The 17,831-nt window shown below is 38.4% G+C and overlaps 1 protein-coding gene across 1 annotated transcript; it reads left to right on the top strand.

The window, feature by feature from the left end:
* The first annotated feature begins 222 nt into the window (after nt 1-222).
* LOC102806887 (dynein light chain Tctex-type 5-A-like) lies at nt 223-7,655 on the top strand. The gene is made up of 2 exons (XM_006824253.3): nt 223-371; nt 5,172-7,655. Exon 2 carries the CDS (start codon nt 5,465-5,467, stop codon nt 6,098-6,100), a length of 636 nt encoding a protein of 211 aa, XP_006824316.1. The 5' UTR covers nt 223-371; nt 5,172-5,464; the 3' UTR covers nt 6,101-7,655.
* The last annotated feature ends 10,176 nt before the right edge of the window (nt 7,656-17,831 follow it).

Raw genomic sequence — 17,831 nt, 5'->3', positions numbered from 1 at the left:
AGTCTTACTTGCTTGTTCGTAATGCGTGTTAAATTCGAGGCGAAGGTTAAAAAAGAGGAATACATGTTCTACCATGGTCTCTAGGACGAGTATGTGCCAAGTTAACCGCAGAGTTACCCCCACTCCTCTCCCGCAAGATAAAAACAAAGAAATTTTATTCTGCCTCGCACCCATAACGCCCTCTCGCGGTCACAGGATACCGTAGGTGGCGCACTCATCTATGTAACAGGTGTCACATTGTCATTTACACAGTACAGCGTAACACGGATCTGTCGAGTACAGCAGGTTTCCCGTAAACAATCATCGATTTCAGACTTATTATTTCAGTTGATTTCGCAGATCAATGTATGTTTAAAGTGAAGCCGAGTCAGGTACAGTTCTTATTGTTTATTGACATTCACAGTTTTGATTGGTGGACACGCTTCATTTACATTCATTCAGCAAGTACATTTCACCGTCAGTCAGTATTGTTGTTTTTACGGCGGTTATTATCGGTGTGTCAAGCACACTGCCACTGAATAACACAATTTAAACCGTATGCACAAAGCTAACACGTTTCTATACACTCAGAATATATTTTAAACCTCTTGACGCCAAATCGTATTTTTCTATAAATCAGTTCTGTGTTTAAAAAAAAAAAAAAACATCGTCCCATAGAAAACGTCTATTAGCTTGCGACACGCATTTGATTTCACTTCAGATTTATGTTGTTCGCGTCTGACAGTCGCGATAGTCAGTTGAAACATTTCTTCATTTAGTTAAATCGACCGTATCTGAAATTGTGTTATTCATTACAGATAAAACATGCCATGTTCGTGTTTTGGTTTATGTGAACTACTTGCTAACGAAGGGCTAAACATGAATATTTAGTTTATGAATTTGAACCCACATAAAGGTTTCCGCCCTCTACAAACCCCAAATGCGGTGTAATTTTATGTTGTTAAGCTTGCTTGATTGATTGTTAGTTAGTTGCGCAGAGAAAATTCTATATTTCAATTCAATGACATTTATTATATATTTATGGTAATGTGTCTACAAGTTTAGGTTGAAGTCAGGTTCCCTTGGGATACTGGCTAAGGGCGACTAAAATAGAAGCACTTGTCCAATGCTTGTTTCATGATGTTTGTTTAGATGCGTTGCATCTAAGGTGTGTCAGCCTACTTTAAAATGTTTCTCAGATGATCATGTTACAATAGTTCGTGGCCTGGCATGCCCCTCCCCCTCCCATCCAAATCTACCATCGTCTCGCTGCCTGATGAACCATGTAAGATTGCATAGCGAGCTCTACCACAGTTGTTAAAAACGCAATCACAACCGGTAACTAGCCTTCGGTTATTGGATCTGCTCCACTGCCATTCACCGAGACATGTTGGTGCAAGTCAGTTGTAATTTTAGTCTTTTCGGATCTCAGTTAGATAGGGTCGAATAGGGTGGAGATTTTTTTTTGCTGCACTGAATCCAGTCAATTTCAAAATAATGACGAGCACCAAGGCTAACGTATTCATCCGCACTTGACCGCATTACTACCGACGCGTGACGCCCCGTTCCCAGTTTTGAGACACACACACAAAATGAACTCCCGAATATTCATGAGTACCCTTTGAGTGTCAGGGATATCAATATCGCGAATACTAAGGCAGTTGGAAACGATCTTTTGTAAATACTGCGAACTATTTTTGTTTACGTGCAACTACCAGTAAACAGAGAATGATTCACCCTGTTTGGAGTTTGAAGTTAAATATTTGACGTTGTTTACATCTCATACAAAAAAGCCGGGTATTGCCTTCGTTTTAATCCAAACAACACAAAACCTTATTAAATGTAAACAATCGATTTTTTCATGTCGCCATGTCTGACATCTCTCACAATTATAATACAGATCATTAAAATGTGTTACACGCTGCAGCAGCAGACAATCATGGACAATTAGCATGCGGCACCCGTTGCCATGGCAATTCAAACTCAGTTGACAAGGTATATAGACTGGCAAATTGGAAGCGACAGGTACATACGGTGACATTGCCTGTCACGTTCGTAGAGTTTAAAATAAAAAGATGTAGAAACTGCGATAGTCCTCGAAGGTGGACGTATTGTTGAACAACAATGATACAACAATTATAATTTTCCGTAAAATATAATATAATTTATTAATATTAAATCGGCACTGCGTGAAAATGTTCCAAACTCTATCGCCGATTATTATTTTTATTTTGTTATTTATTTAAAGCGGGTGGGTCGTCACCTGCGCACGCGCGAGAATTGAGTCCCAAGCGACGATAACAACACGCGCTAAAAACGCAAAGGCACATACCAGGTTGCTGATAAACTTACCAGCAGTATAAGATTTGCTGGGGAATATTGTAACATGTCCTATTCTTTATTTTTAAATTACATTAAATTATGCATATATGGACGATAATGATGTGAATTAATAATGTTCGCACTTCGTCATTACTCCGTATGGTACATCGTCTAAAAGCTTTTTGTGCTATCAGCCACTGTAAAATGCGCCATTCTAAAAATAAAATAATTTTTAGCGTCATATGATTAAATTTCTCCCGCTGGTTATATTTTATATCAGGCATGTCATATTGTCATAGTGTTGCTTTGATATTTTGTATGTCTGTTGTCATGGCCACGCGTTCGAAGACAAAGATAATAATTAGTTATTGAAATAAACTTTTATCAAAATATTTCCCAATAATATTCCCAAATCAAATAAAAAAAAATGATGAGACTTCTCAAGGTAGAAATCTCGAATTATGTGTTTAGGTTTTTCTTGGGTTCATGGACCGAATGTCGATTCTGTGAGTCGCGCCCTCTATCGACAAGGCGGTTCTATGACGTAAACTTGGTGCAAGGTTCGCCGTTCTCGGTGATGTTTTTGTTACGATCTTCAGTCTCACGCCAATAAAAATATATTTATAACAGATTAGCTCTATTCTAAATGACGAGCGGCAACGCAACCAGTCGGAATGTCTACACATTGCTTACACCCTTTACGTCATTTGGACGTCACATTAACGCTTCGTCTATAGAGGGCGCGACTTGGAGAAGGTATATTCTTCCAAGACAAGCACAACTTGTTATAAACAACATATTATTTGCTTTGTTGAACTATTGCATCTGTATTCTGAGGTCTGTAGTTCTTGCATACTCGAGCCGGGAACGAGATGGGCCAGGAGCCGTGAGAGCCTGACTCCGTGTGGCAATTTCCTGCGACTGGCTCCGATAGACTGACATGGATTCCAACGCTAATATACTGTATTATATTCAGTCTATATTCTAACGAAGACAAATTGGACTCTCATTAAGAATTCCACTTAGCGAATTCACAGGAAAGGGAAACGGAACGACATTCACGGGCTCTTCAATCAAAAGTAATTCTGAATCGATATCACTCGCGTACGCGCGTTAAAAATACAAGTGCGTGCGATGTAATGGTTAATGTGCACGATTTCAGTCCATCAGAAGGTTTTGCCTTTCTGTCGGTGGCGAATTGAATTTAAAACCTCACTGTGTAACCACCAATCAACTGGAGATCGTCGTCCATTGCTGCTGTATAAAACAACCTGGGAAATTTTCCATGTTTACAATACGACTGATTTGTAAAAAAAAAAAAAATCGGGGATTTAGAAAAAATACATTAACATTGTTCCGAAAGTAACGTTTTAAAAACAATATTTGGTCAATTTACTTTAACAGAAAAAAATGCTGTTTCATGTTACCATGGAACTATGTCTTCACGAGTGTACATAATGCACCAATGATCAATATTGTCGTGCGATTCATCATCATGATCAACTTTCTCAAAAACTATGAGCATGGTTTTATCTTAACAGCACTGCCCGGGTTCCAGTCGGACCGATCTAGTATTACCGACTAACACAAAATAATGCAATTTATTTTAGTCGGATGATTGTACAATTACTTGGATAGAAAATAGGTGTCTGAAATTACGCTGATCAGTGAACACGTCTCAGTTATAGTCACGTGACATTAGCACGAAATCGTATACGTACGGGCGTAAATCACCAAAGAGAGATCGCGGCAATGCCATAACAGCGTATGCTACACTGGCCTACTTAATATTATGATAAATATTGGTCGTCTAATCGCTTTATGTACGTCCTGCGGGTGAAACTATTGATAGTCGTCCTGATGCATATTCGTCAGGTAGTGTTATGATTACGTAATGACATCAGTGATAACATAGTGAGTTTATTAACTCAATTGTAATGACATGACTTCGAAATTAGTACTTTCAATATCTGCATTCAGGTCACGTCACATGCACTATAGGGCTGATACTTATGCCACTAATCAATTTCGCTGCGGTACCTTGGATATGGGAATACAATGTTATTACGCTCACACAGAGGGTGTCATGGCAATAATTTAGAAAATTAATGCGCCATTTGTCGAATGATAACGTAGAACACGTATAAAATTATGTTTGTTTTTGCTTTATTTCTGCTAACTCGCCTTAATAACAATATTATACTACTGTAACATACATTTAAACAAATTACAGTTCCAGAAAATAAACACAAGTGACTTCGCTTCCCACGTGAATCATACGGATAACCTCACTTAATAGCGTAGATACTCCTGTAGGGGACGCATTTTGTTTATTCGTTGCCACGCCAACAATTATTGACGATAATGATGAAGCCATCGTGTTCTCATTTCGCGATTAGATTCAGACGGTATACATATTGTGTAAAACAAAGTTTACGGGATTCCTTATCGCGTCTCCATTGGTTACAACTGAAGAACGCGTCGGGCGGATGACCGAAAATCCTCTGTCATTAACTAGCATTTCGTGCTTTATCTTCTGAAGAATGAACAGAAGAGGCGACGCTTGAGTGAAAGTTATAGCGATGTAGACGGAGCACGCTCGTCGAGAGATGCTTTGTGATCGGGGCGTTTATTTTTAATTGTGTCATTAATTCAGTGACCTCCGTGAGACGGTTGGCATCACGAACGACTCCGATTATTCATATCTGAATATACTTGAAGAGATCCGAATAAAAGGTAGACAAACAGCGTGGATAAATAGCCGCTAGCTAGTGACAGTAGGTGTATTTGGATAAAACTGTTTTTCCAGTCTTTGATCAAGAACGTTCGAATTAAGTTCAACTGTTAACGTCGGCTCTGATTTATTACAGGGACTGTATTGAGAGTACAACTTTTGATCTGAACGTGGTAGGATTGTCGATAACAAGTGACAATATTGCCGACGGTATACTGTGGTGTGAGACAATATTTGCTTTTCTCGCTGAGTGTGTGGGTCAGGTGAGACTTATGTACGCGAGGAGCCTCGCCATAACAACAGAAGACAGCAGCACACAGATTGATAGAACCGCAGCAGGATTCCGATAGGCGCGTTCGTGCATTAGCCGATGTGTGGTCGTCGATTACAACATATTCTCAACTGTCAAAGTCAACTTAATCAGCGAAAATGTTGAGCGCACTGCGGAAAGGATCCGACCGGAAAATGTCAGTAGCGAGTAACGGGACGATGACGGGGTCGACGAAGAGAGACAGCAGCGATAAAAGTTCGACGGACGGGAGTCGAATCTCCATGCCCGGTCTCAATTTGCGGGGTTTGCTTGCCGCGAAGCGATTGACCAGAAATTTAAAGTTACGTTCAACAGCCAGGCAACTTAAGGGTTCCAGTTGGATGTCGTTCAGTGATCGGCCACGAGCCAAATCCACCATCTCAGCGCCCAGGATTACCTTGCAACCGACTTACAAATTGGAACCCGATCACCCATTCGTCACCCACGAGGGTCAGATCTACCACATGATGTCGAGCAGAATCGCGAACCGGTTCGATGGAGTCAAATACGATTCCAGACTATGCGCCGAGCAGAGCAGGTTGCTCTCAGACGAAATCAAAGAGTGGATCAAAGAACTTGGAATTGAACGTTACAAGATTATTGTTGTGGTGAATGTTGGTGAAACAGACAAGATAGACGTCAGTATTAGTAGTCGAGCTGTATGGGACTCTCAGTTTGATACTTTCATTTCCTACGAGTATCGTAACCCTTCGCTGTTTTGCGTAGCAACCGTTTACGGCGTCTACGCGGAATAAGTCAGCGCATTTTCGCAGATCAATCAATCGTACAAATACGAACTCATGATAAATCGATTTTTTTAAAAACTTAATATGATATATGTATTTTTTTCGCACATAGCCGATTTTATTCATGGCAAATTCAATGTTCATACTTAACTTGTTATTGGTACAAGTGCGGGGAATGTCCCCGGCGTGAAGCCAGTCACGGTTGCCATGGCGCAGCAAATAACGTTCCGTGTAAGCGTAGCCTAGTTTATATTTGTCATGTAACTGGCTCAGGTGTGGATAACACGTTTCGTGAACTGATAAACCGATTCTTATCGTATGTTACCACGATAAAATAAAATAACAATTCTTTATTATATCCAATACCATTCTAAACGAGTCTCTTTTTTTTTCGACGCTCGTCAGCCATCTTGCGATTAATGGTGTCGACGGGTTATAATTACTGCTTCAGGTAACGGAATAGCAATTAGTGTGTTCAAGCGTTTTACATGCAGGAAACGCTGTTTTAGAGTAAAAACTCGAAATTCTCTGCTAGGCCCAGGTATTTTTTTTTATGTTGGTCACCACGCTCGTCTGTTCATTTTTTTTCAGAATTTGAGAAAAATATGACAAATTACAAATTTAATGAAAAATTCAGAATGAAATAAAAAGCCGTCCGCGCGTAGATTCTAGAAAACACATTGAAAACAATATTTTTTGTTTGTTTTTGTTATGCTGAACATAACCGTACTCGTCAAAGGAAAGCATATTAAAACCAGATTGTTTTGGTCGATGTTATAATTTTAAGCCGTGGATCATATTTTGTTTTTTGACTATCATTAGCACAATTTTATTTAAGCAACATATTTCTAAGAAAAGATATGAATAATTCGAGAATAGTATATTTAGATCACTTCATCTGATCTAGCCGCTGTGGGAATTCTTCAAAACGGTAGAGAGGAAAACAACTGTGCTTTCCTTGTTATTACATTTCGGTGAAAATAAAAGAAACTTACAATGCCTCGCGCGTAACATCGGCGTTGTGTGTTTGCGTAATGTCACGAGGTCGACAACAATCGGCAACTTACAAAATTCATTATTTAAATTAATACTGCTAGTATTGTGACTTGTTGATATAGATTGATGAGCTGTGATCGGTTTTCTCTCCATTAAAAACCTCTTTTTATTTATCAAAGTGTAAATGGACAATTATCACGAAGTGCCTACGGAGGGGGTAATCAAGTGGGTTGTGTAAGGTCAACAGGTTACCATAGATACATAGTTCACAACAAACAGATAATAAGGTGTGCAATTATTTTTCTTCTTTTTGGTTTAAAAGAAATTGAGAAGATTTTTTTTTAAGTTTTAAGGAACACTGTCATGTAAAGGTATTTTCAGTTTACCACCATATGTACGTGAAAACACCCCGGCCTGAATGACAATTACACAAAGTTCAGTGGGGATGCTGCTATTTTCCGGGATTAGGGTAGACGGGAGGGGGTTTCTTGCTTATGTAATGACATTTTGTTTCATTGAATGTCATGAATAATAAAGATTTGAAATAAATTAAATAGTTTTAGCACAACATGAAGCCCCCGTCCGAGTTCGACCGTCGACGTTGTTTAGTTCAGCTTGTCCGGGGATAACAAACATCTCTGCGATGTGCATCGTTGGTTGTACGGGAGCGCTGGGCGAAAGTAAACAACTTTATTTTGTTAAAAGAAAGCCCACGGACGTGTTGAAAGTGGTGGTTTTCGAGTGTTTAATATAAATGGGCTATTGTTGAAGTGCACACATAGAACTGTGAGCGTATTGACACGGCGACATGCACCGACGAGGCAAAATGTAATAATGTTTGCTAAGCAAAGTTCACGTCCCGAGTTTACAATTAAATTAACCGGTAATTTATGCTAATTCCGTTACCTGAAAAGATTTACCACTAACGGGTATACCGCAACGCTACTTAGCAAATACAAGATCGGTGCGGGGGGTTATAACAGAACCGGTGGCTTATACTAGTACAGTACCTTACGAAGTATGACCATATAAGCTGGATGTGGATTTAGCGGCGCATTCCGATGTTTATCAGCAAATAATTGCATTCAAGCTAACCACCCTTCTGTAGTGGTTGTCACATGACCTCGCCTACCAATCAATAATTACACAAAACGCCACTGTTGTTTTTGTTTTTGGAAAGTGGATGTTATTATCTACGCAAATTTTAATTTTTTGACATTTGACGGCGAAATCTGTAGACGGACCTTATTATGTCTTGATTGCCTACTATTCAGGAAATGTGCACTTAAAATTGATATGTGGAAGGACGTAAACGCGCAGCTTCCTCTGTACTCGACGGTTTTAAAGCGTCGAGTTTTTCTCTGAAACCACCTGTTGGGTAGTGTAGTTAAGCCGCGTGCTGACGTCGACGATCGGGCTATATTAAGTATCATTATACTAGTACCTCATAGCCCTATCAGATCCTATGCGTATTTGGTGTCAACTTAGTCGCCCGTAGTAAGATAATATCTACAAAAAATCTTAAAAGTGACAGAAATGTTGGAAAATATTATGGGATATCAACACAAGAGTGTGGGGATCTTACAATTCAGTCTTACAATTTTTTTTCGGTATAATTATAGAAGTATTGACCCGGGCCAAGGTATACATGTTTTGTCGACCAGAAGAGAGCACTGTTGACCGAGGCGAAGTCTCTCCCGTCTGTAATCACGATCGGGTTCGGTTAAATACTGAATAATAATTACGAAGAAGCTGACATAAGTTAAAATACCATTATATGATGTGGCGATTTATTTTTTCGCAATTATTTTTCCATATCGAACTCTTTCAACTAAATTCGGTTACGTAGATATCATTAGATAAGTACCACGCAACCAACACGAACACCCAATCGTCGTTATATGCATTCCACGAGTTATCACCGTTTTCAGCCCGTCGCTGTCTCTTCAACATTACCCTTGAGTCCTCCCTTCGTTTGACTGCGTTTGGTTTTGTTTGCTTGACATTAAAGACCATAGACCCCCTGAACGGACGCGTCAACATATCAGTGGCATGAGTTGTCAATGTCAAGTTCATTGTCCGTTTCTATTGGAAACAGTGTTATTGTTTGTATGTGAAACCATTGTGTTCGAGAAAACTAATTTTTGTATATTTTTATTTCGGCGAATATCTTTACGAACAGCTTATTTTGCTCTGTTCAAACACGGTTATTTTTCCAGTAACCCTGGTTCAAAGTACGTACAATATGCCTTGTTTCTCATTGATATTTGAGGACAATAAACCGTTTCCTTGGTAATTAATTCTAAATAAAAATCGAAAGACCTTATGTTGTAAATGCCAATTGCATGATAAATATTGCGAACACGATCGAACCTGTTTTTGATTGACTACTCGGTGTTTTGCAAAATGTGAACGGTTTCCTGGGTGACGGTCGATGACGGCGTAATTCGGGAGAGGGGGAATGTTCAATCATGGTTCTGGATCGTGGTACTCGTGTATATATTAAGTTAACATGTGAGGGTCATTTTTTGTTTAATTACAAACAATGTGTTATACTAGTATATAAATTGTATTACAGTAAACCAGTAATATCTGCTTGATATGCAAGATAAAATGGCCGATTGGCAGCCAGTTATTTAGTATGTCGTAACAACGGCACGATCACCATTAAAAATTGAACGGTTTCTCCAATATAGCTGAACTTGCTCATTCATCCACTTAAAGGGTGGTGGTCGTCACGCCGCGTTCTGTTCGATGTGGACTCATAGTGACGTACATAACGCGTGTAAAATACATTGTTTTCATGAAATTCGAACACACGCTGGGCGACGACCACCACCCTTTAAGTGGATGAATTATAATCATACTGGTTGGCGGGTTCGCTTTCATGTGAACCACATTGGTAGGAAATTGTAAACTTTACTGTGTTATTATTTAAAAGCGCGTCGTACACAGTGTCTACGTGTATGATGTGTTACAGTCACCCTGTTTGGGTGGAACTGTGGGGGTCCCGGAGAAGTGTGGCGAAAACAAACAAAATGAAAAGGAAAGACAATCTACCGGAAGTGAGACACGTGATCTGAAAAATACCTGATCAAAACAAATTGAACACCAGGTAAATGAACCGGTACAAGAGTCTAACCCAATTATGTGTTTTCATTATGTTACGCAATATTTTCATCTTATACTCCAACTCCAACGTTGAAATACTGAAGTCAAGCATAGACCCCCTAGAGTTTATGAGTCAAGTAGAATCCCTCAACGCGTAATCAGGGCAGCGACTTGGCGGAAATAACCACTTAAATATTAGTGTATTGAAGTTACACCCACGGGGATGCAGATAATATAAAAACAAAAACTGTCAAGTTTAAAATTAATTGACTTGGCATGTCACGAGTTGATTTTAATCTAATAACGCAACTCTGTGAATACATTGCGATAATTAAATTACGCCCCATTTTTTCCCGTCACGATCAACCTTTCATTGAGGCTCCGAGAATGGTCGAGCAAATACGCTACTAGCAGGGCGACATATTGTCAATACTGCTGTTTTAGCGGTAAACAAACAAAATATATCTGATATGAACAGATACGTAACTTGTCAAATATTACCATTTTATCCGTCATTTAAATGTCGTCATGTAGTGTGCGTTTGAATACCCCTGTCCTATAAATAGCGCCCTCAAGTGACGAAGCGCTCTATGACACAAATGGGTGACGCAAAGGCCGTTCTAATCGTCGATGGACGACTTTCCCGGAAGTAGCGAGACTGGGGTGCAAAAATACTCCTGCTTTGTCATGGCTGCAAAAAAGAACATGTCAGTTTGCTGATAGCCGACAAAGAGGAATTTTATTTTTGTGACGTCGATTGGTATACCCTGAAGCACAATTTCACGCATGCAATTTTACGTTACACCCCAAAACGACATGCGCGCGCATGCGAAACGCCGTATCTTCTACTTCCAGAAAAGTCGTCTCGTTTAGATCTGTAGTAATCGTCGATTTCCCCACAATCAAGTGCGCTCTTTTAATAAAATCACGAGTACGAGTTTTTGACTTGGGCACGACGTGCACTAATTGCCGCCGGCGACTTGTTCGATACTCTCCAATCACAAAAAAAAAAAAACATAATAAAAGCCATCTTTGTTCATGCGAGACCCATATCTCGCGCATGCGTGGCGCTACGACCACCGCCCTTTAATATCACAGAAACTCTTCGTCACTAGATGGGTCGATTTACCAAAATAGTGTATTGCATGTACGTATGAGTTGTATGCGACTGTGGTGCGTTAGTTAATAGTGAATAGGCATTTTTACTTTTACAATATGTCAACAAAATAACAGCTGGTAATAACAACTCGAATCCATTTTTCATAACACACTGTGACGACCACGAAACACACTTGCACCAATAGAATCGGTAATCGTTATATATTGACGTAAAACTCCGACCCACATAGTATGTGGTTTAGCTACATAATACTATACAGCTATATCGATTGTCCCGTATTCAATGCAAGTTGTAATCAAAATAACCTCTATCAGTCACCTGACATCGTCATGTGATACATGTTGTTGCGAAGTGAATGGCGAGGTACGTTTTTTAATTGAGGTACGTTGACTGCGTTGTATGGAACTCCAGAGTAAACAAACATTCACGTATTTTGCGTCTAATTGCATTTACCGGCATATCGACCGAAGATGAACGTGATTGTGGTCGATATATTCATGAATTGTGCGTTTTTTATTCAACTGCAAGGCCATTCACGAATATTTGCCAATCTAGTGGACAATGACCGGGTAGGAAGACCGTTAATCGAGCGTGGAATTGGAACGTGACGGACGCCTTCAATAAACTTTATTATCAATGCAATCAAGCAGCCTGGGGACACCTTAATTATGGACTTTCACTTTTGGTATATTATCTCACCTCTTTCTCCTTGCTTTCATTGCTCTCACTAATATAAAGTACACGACTTATTTGGTGTTGCGTTGTCGTCTGCCAATCACAGATTTCTCTGCACACGACGGCTTTCAAGTTGAGCAAAAAACATATTATATATTTCTGTTTTTTTCTGAGTTGAACAAAATGATTTTGGTGTTAATTATAATTGATTAGAAAATCAACGATAAATATTAAAACTCTGAATAAGTCTCAATTTTCGGCCAGCCAAGTAGTGGAGTACGAAACAACTTCAAGTGAACGTTGAGGGCAGCTTGCGAGACGTATAAAGATGCCAGGGCTTCATTGTGTACGACACATGGCATAATTAAGAGCAAGTTAACATCATCCCGGCAGGCAACTTAAATATATGAAGAGTATAGGAAGCCACAATAAAAATTTCCAGAAAGAACATCATTTATGTTGTTGTACATATAACCTACTAGTTGGCAAAATATGATCACCGAAATACTGTCCGCAAAAATGAATATGGAGAGTACTTGTGGTTGTCATAAATCAATAATAATACTATTTGTTTATGAAATACTGATTTAAGGAAATATTTTTTAAAACGATTCTTTTTTGCAACCCTTCTAATTATTTCATAGTGGGTAAAAAAGGATGGTCCAAATCAATGTGAAGCAAAAATGTGATAAATTCTTTGTTCATATTTAATACGTCGAATCCCCGGAGCGACCTTCAAGAATATAATCAACATTCAGGTTTTTTGTTGCTCAAACTATCCAATATGAAAAAAAACATTAAAAATAAAATGGGAAACGTACCCAATTTTGATATTTTTCACGAAAAGAAGACATTTAAGGTTAATTGACGATCTCTTTGTTTGCATTTCCATGAGGAGGAATGCGTAAAGAATCACGAAACTAATTTATTGCATGAAAAGATGACAATAAAATAAAGTTGAATACCGTATTATGAACTCAATATTAGTTGGTACAATCCAAATATACACCCAACAGAACCACTGTATGGTTGTAATCACTACTGCACTGTAGATGTCACGAAATTAATACAGTTATTGTATACTTTTAATACAAACTAATCTATATGCAAATGAGGACGTACGTGTCCGCCGTATTTGGACTTGAATGACCCCAGTATGTAGTTTTATTCAGTGATGTCACGTTAACTTTGTATTATCACCACTAATAATTATAAAATCTGTTGATTTGGTAACAAATCCTGAAAAACTGGAGCTTTTAATCTAGTCTGCACAGCAGATCATGGTGTCTAATCACCAAATCAAGTATAATTATCATCATATCATTTTAATTACTTTAAGGCAGCGAGAGGGAAAACACAAGTAATAGTTTCATTGCGATTAGGACTTTCCTCGCCAGTTACTCAGCATGCAGCTATGGCAATGTATATGTTTCCAGAAAGCTGAGATATAGCAGAATACGATCATGTATGTTTCGTGTTAATATTCGATCAGTATCGCAGGAGGATGTTCTAAATTCGATTTCAGGATTCTGTTGAATACGATTTCTCACGAACTATACGACATCCAAAACTGTATATAGGATACGACGTACCGACAAGTTCCGTACCTGTCAGTCAATTTTGTTGAACAAAAACATAACTGTCATAATTTTCCAAAATTATAATGTATATGTTCAACATATACGATATACTCAATACAACAAGGGAGCGAATGAGTCGTATGTTTAACACTGGGCTTGTTGGCATAACATTGACATCGATATACAACATTAATATTAATGAAATGCATTTCAATAATTCAGGGATTCAACAAGCCGAAGTTAATCGACCGGTGCTTGATGACATTAATGATTGGCACGCCTGTAAGCGATAATGAAGTGAATGTCACGGAACATTGATTTGCCTGCACGGCAGCACTTAACGAACACTCCATCTTAATTGGATAAGGTCAGTGGCGGCGATAATGACGAAAACAACCTTATGATGCAAGGTGTTTTGATCGCCTGGGTGGCGAGGTTGATTGCTTTTTCGTGTAGGTTCATCCGGGTATCGCATCTATCACTGCGTAGTCTAGTTTAATTGGCTGTCACAAATTTCACCACATCGTGTCAAGGAACACGTGTTCAAGCTTTTATTTTGAGGCTTACCATTATTTTGGTCTTTGTGAAAATCAAGACTGTAAGTTTGTACTTTTTTCCTTTCTAAATAATTCTGATAACCTCGATATGAATTCACTTGAATTATCTTGTGCATCTGTTTCACGCAGTCAGTCAAGATCACTTGAGGAGCATTATAAACCCTTTCTACAAAATTATCTATGATGAATCCTTCCATCGAAGTATGGCATGACTCGATTTGTTTGGTGTATCCAGTGGCGTATGTAACTCCCCATAGAACGTCCTGTATTTTCAACAAATCAAATTACATTTAGAAAAACATCGTCTATCAGTATTTGTTCGAAAAAAAAATCCGATTAGAACAAAGTGCATTTTATGGGGAGAATAGTTTATTGATAACATGGAATATTCTCGTGTCGTATTATTATCTGATAATAAAACGTTATTTTCGTCACTCACAAACATTGTATTCGATCGGTAAAATAGTAAATGAAGATGTCATTACTGGCACGTACTTTTAATTCCAAAATAAGAAAGTGCATCTGTATTTCATTATTTTATGAAGTGAATACTATTTTGCGCAAAACCACAGCCCAGTCTATACATATATACAATTACGAGCAAACTTGTCACAAACAAATATTAATAATTGTTTAGTACTGCTCTAAAAAATTGTTAGCTTTACAAAAGCAGTCATTCCAGAACACTGGCATGGCTTGTCACGTGATGTGTTTACCCGTAAGGTCACATGACGAATATTGAAGTGGCATTGTCGGCTTTTGTAATCACATGTACATTTCCCGTCAATATTTGATTGGTTTACCCATAATGCCAAATTTGCCACGTCACGTCGTGTTCGACAGTTAAAACTCTAGTAAAATACACTGTTTATACGAAATTCGGATGTGTGATGTTTTAACATTAAAATCATATCACTCTGCCGGAAACGTCAAAACGCTCATAAAAATATTGCCTACTTAGAAGTTACAATATAAAAAATCAGCAATATTTTTATTGACCACATTTCACGTTACGTAGGTAACACCCAGGAGTAAAATACTGAAACGAATCTCGTAAAATATTGAACGGGTTATTGACCAAATGATATTCCTTACATACTCAAGCGAGTAGCGCCCTCTATCGACAGAATTTAGCACGACGGAAAATCAAAATGTTTGCCCCAAGTGGTCATATTCGGGTGACAACCTCGAAAACGGGGTTTCAATTTTATCCTTAAAAGCATGTTCTACGGAATATAAATTAATTCACATTTTCGCGTCCAATCTGGAGGTAAAAATTAACACCTTTTACCGCCTACAAGAATAAGTATTTTTATAGGGACATCTTTTGATTTGATTTTTTGAGAAGAATTCAGAGACATTTTATCCCGGGGGTTACTCTATATTAAAACCTTACACCATGTGCGTTCTTGCTAAAAAAAAAAAAAAGGCCCCTAGGGCTGGCAGCATATTGGCAAACCATACCCCCATTGCGGACGCAGTGTAAACTTAGTACCCTCTAGAGCAGACATATTGAAGAAAAAACACCCCCTATTTCATACATATATTGAGCCATATACGAATTAAATATTATTTTCGGCAAATATTTTGTAAATATTGAGCATATAAAACCCATATTCACTGAATACAGTTCAATTTTTATTATGTGTGTTGTCCTGTTTCGTTTCGTTTCTTCGATTACAATAAGCCTTCTCCGCATGCTTGTGTTGGAAGTGGCCGGTAAGTCCCAGTGGGAAAGTTCAGGCGGACGTTTGCGGCCTAGTCGGGGCCTATAGGGCGGGGTATGAGAGTGGTTGTTTGCAAGAGCGGGCCTACAGCGGGCACAGCAACCCTGCGAGTTTATATCTGGGGCCCTATTGCAGACACTAGCATTTTAAAGGGGGCCATTTGCCTCCCGCGCGGGCCCGCTCTGGAAGGTGAAAAACACCCCGCCTTCCCGCTAAATTTGGAACGCACATGGGGTAGTAACAGCATATAGAGTGACCCCCCCCCCCGAGCATTTTATCCAAGAAATTAAAACGTGGTATTGATTACGTTAGTCCTCGACGTACAAATTGGACATGTTGGTGAATTCATATCATGTATGCTGCCCTCAGTGTTGTAATTGTAAAATTTGAAGAATTTAAAAAAAAAAAAACGTTTTAATACCAGTAATTTACAAATGTGATTATTTTATCTTGCATTAACAGTAAAATAATAAAGGATTAATGACTCCGTAGGCTGTTGGCTACGACTAAATAGATTTGCTTGAATTTTAACAATTCAAAAAAACAAACAAAAAAATGAAAATAAATGGGGTGGTGTTTTTATGGCGTTACCATTAGTACAAAGGGAGGTCTAAAATATTGTTCAGTTACCATCAGTGAAAATTAGTCATATGTAGTTACAAGATGGATACTCCTGGTTGTCATGGAGTATTAGAAAATGTTGATGGTTACCGGGTAATATTTATTTTATGAAGTAATGCTTTGACATAGGGAAAAGGTCACCAAAGTGTCAACTTTTCAGAAAGTTTCTCAGAAAAATATTTTATATAGAGTAAGACACAACAAAAGTTGATGACATGAATCCAAATATTGGATTCAACAAATACAAAAGTATTTTGGTGATATTTCCACACATAATAATGTGCTCTACACATTTGATGATGGTCAATTTCAACCTTGAACTACATAAAAAAAGAAAGAAAGAAGAAGTTCAAATTCAAAATCAATTTTTGCAGCAGACATTTGGGCTACGCTTTTCGTGCAATACTTGAGATCTGGCAGTGAACAGAATTTCCACTGATAAGGCCTCATTCCCAAAATGTGTTCCACCAAAAAGGGCCACCAGGCAGCCATTTTCATGTCATGAAGATTTCATAAAAAACATTATGTTACATTATATTATAGCATTATCAATACCAGTGGATTTTATGATGTCATTGCAGCAGATTATTCGCAATAATGTATTCCATTATTGACCAGCCAGGCCCTGTGCCATGGATATGAATACAATGTTGTATTTGAAAATGAATAAAGGAGAAACTATTTAAAAAAAGAGAAATTATTAGTTATAAAGTATTTAATACTAAAATCAACATCAAATAAAATGGTTCTTTGCCAATAATAGTGGATTTCAATATCGAAATCAGACAATTTTGTAAGGGAATCGTCGTCTGCTCTGTATGGTAAAGCGCGCTCGTCCGAAACGTTCCATCTAGTACATGCGCTTCCAACTAGTGTCGATGAAGTAATGCTAACTAGGGCGTCTTTTGGGAACCCATAAAGACTTACGCGATCGCCGTGTGTGTTACTACACCCGCCAACAACACAGCGTTTCCCCATGAAAACGATCGTGGTAACTCGTTGTATATGATGGTAACTCGTAAGAATTCTCGATCTTGGTAACTCGTTGTATATGTTTACGAAACGCGTGCGTATGGAAAATGATAAACAATCCTGTCTGCTAGCTAGCTCATGCTTTATGCTCCCGTTGGTGGCGCCATTTCGGTTACACTCGTAATGCCGAAAAAACTCGAAGGTGATGGGAGAGGGGGGCGTGGCGCGATTTCGGAATATCATTGACTGTTTACCCAATTTATATACCCTTTTCACTTGATTTTTTTTCATAATGTTGTTTATAAATAAATTTTGCACACAAAAAAAGTCAATTGTCCCAATTCAGTTACACTTTAAGTGGCATTATGTCTAAGAGTACAG

This window comes from Saccoglossus kowalevskii, chromosome 9 (assembly GCF_978046115.1).
Source record: "Saccoglossus kowalevskii chromosome 9, keSacKowa6.1, whole genome shotgun sequence".
In the NCBI taxonomy this organism is placed as follows: domain Eukaryota; kingdom Metazoa; phylum Hemichordata; class Enteropneusta; family Harrimaniidae; genus Saccoglossus; species Saccoglossus kowalevskii.
The sequence above is the reverse complement of the archived record's forward strand: the minus strand, read 5'-3'. Positions and strand labels throughout refer to the sequence as shown.

Excerpts from the sequence above, each read along its gene's own strand:
- LOC102806887 (XM_006824253.3), top strand. The coding sequence starts at position 5,465 with ATGTTGAGCGCACTGCGGAAAGGATCCGACCGGAAAATGTCAGTAGCG.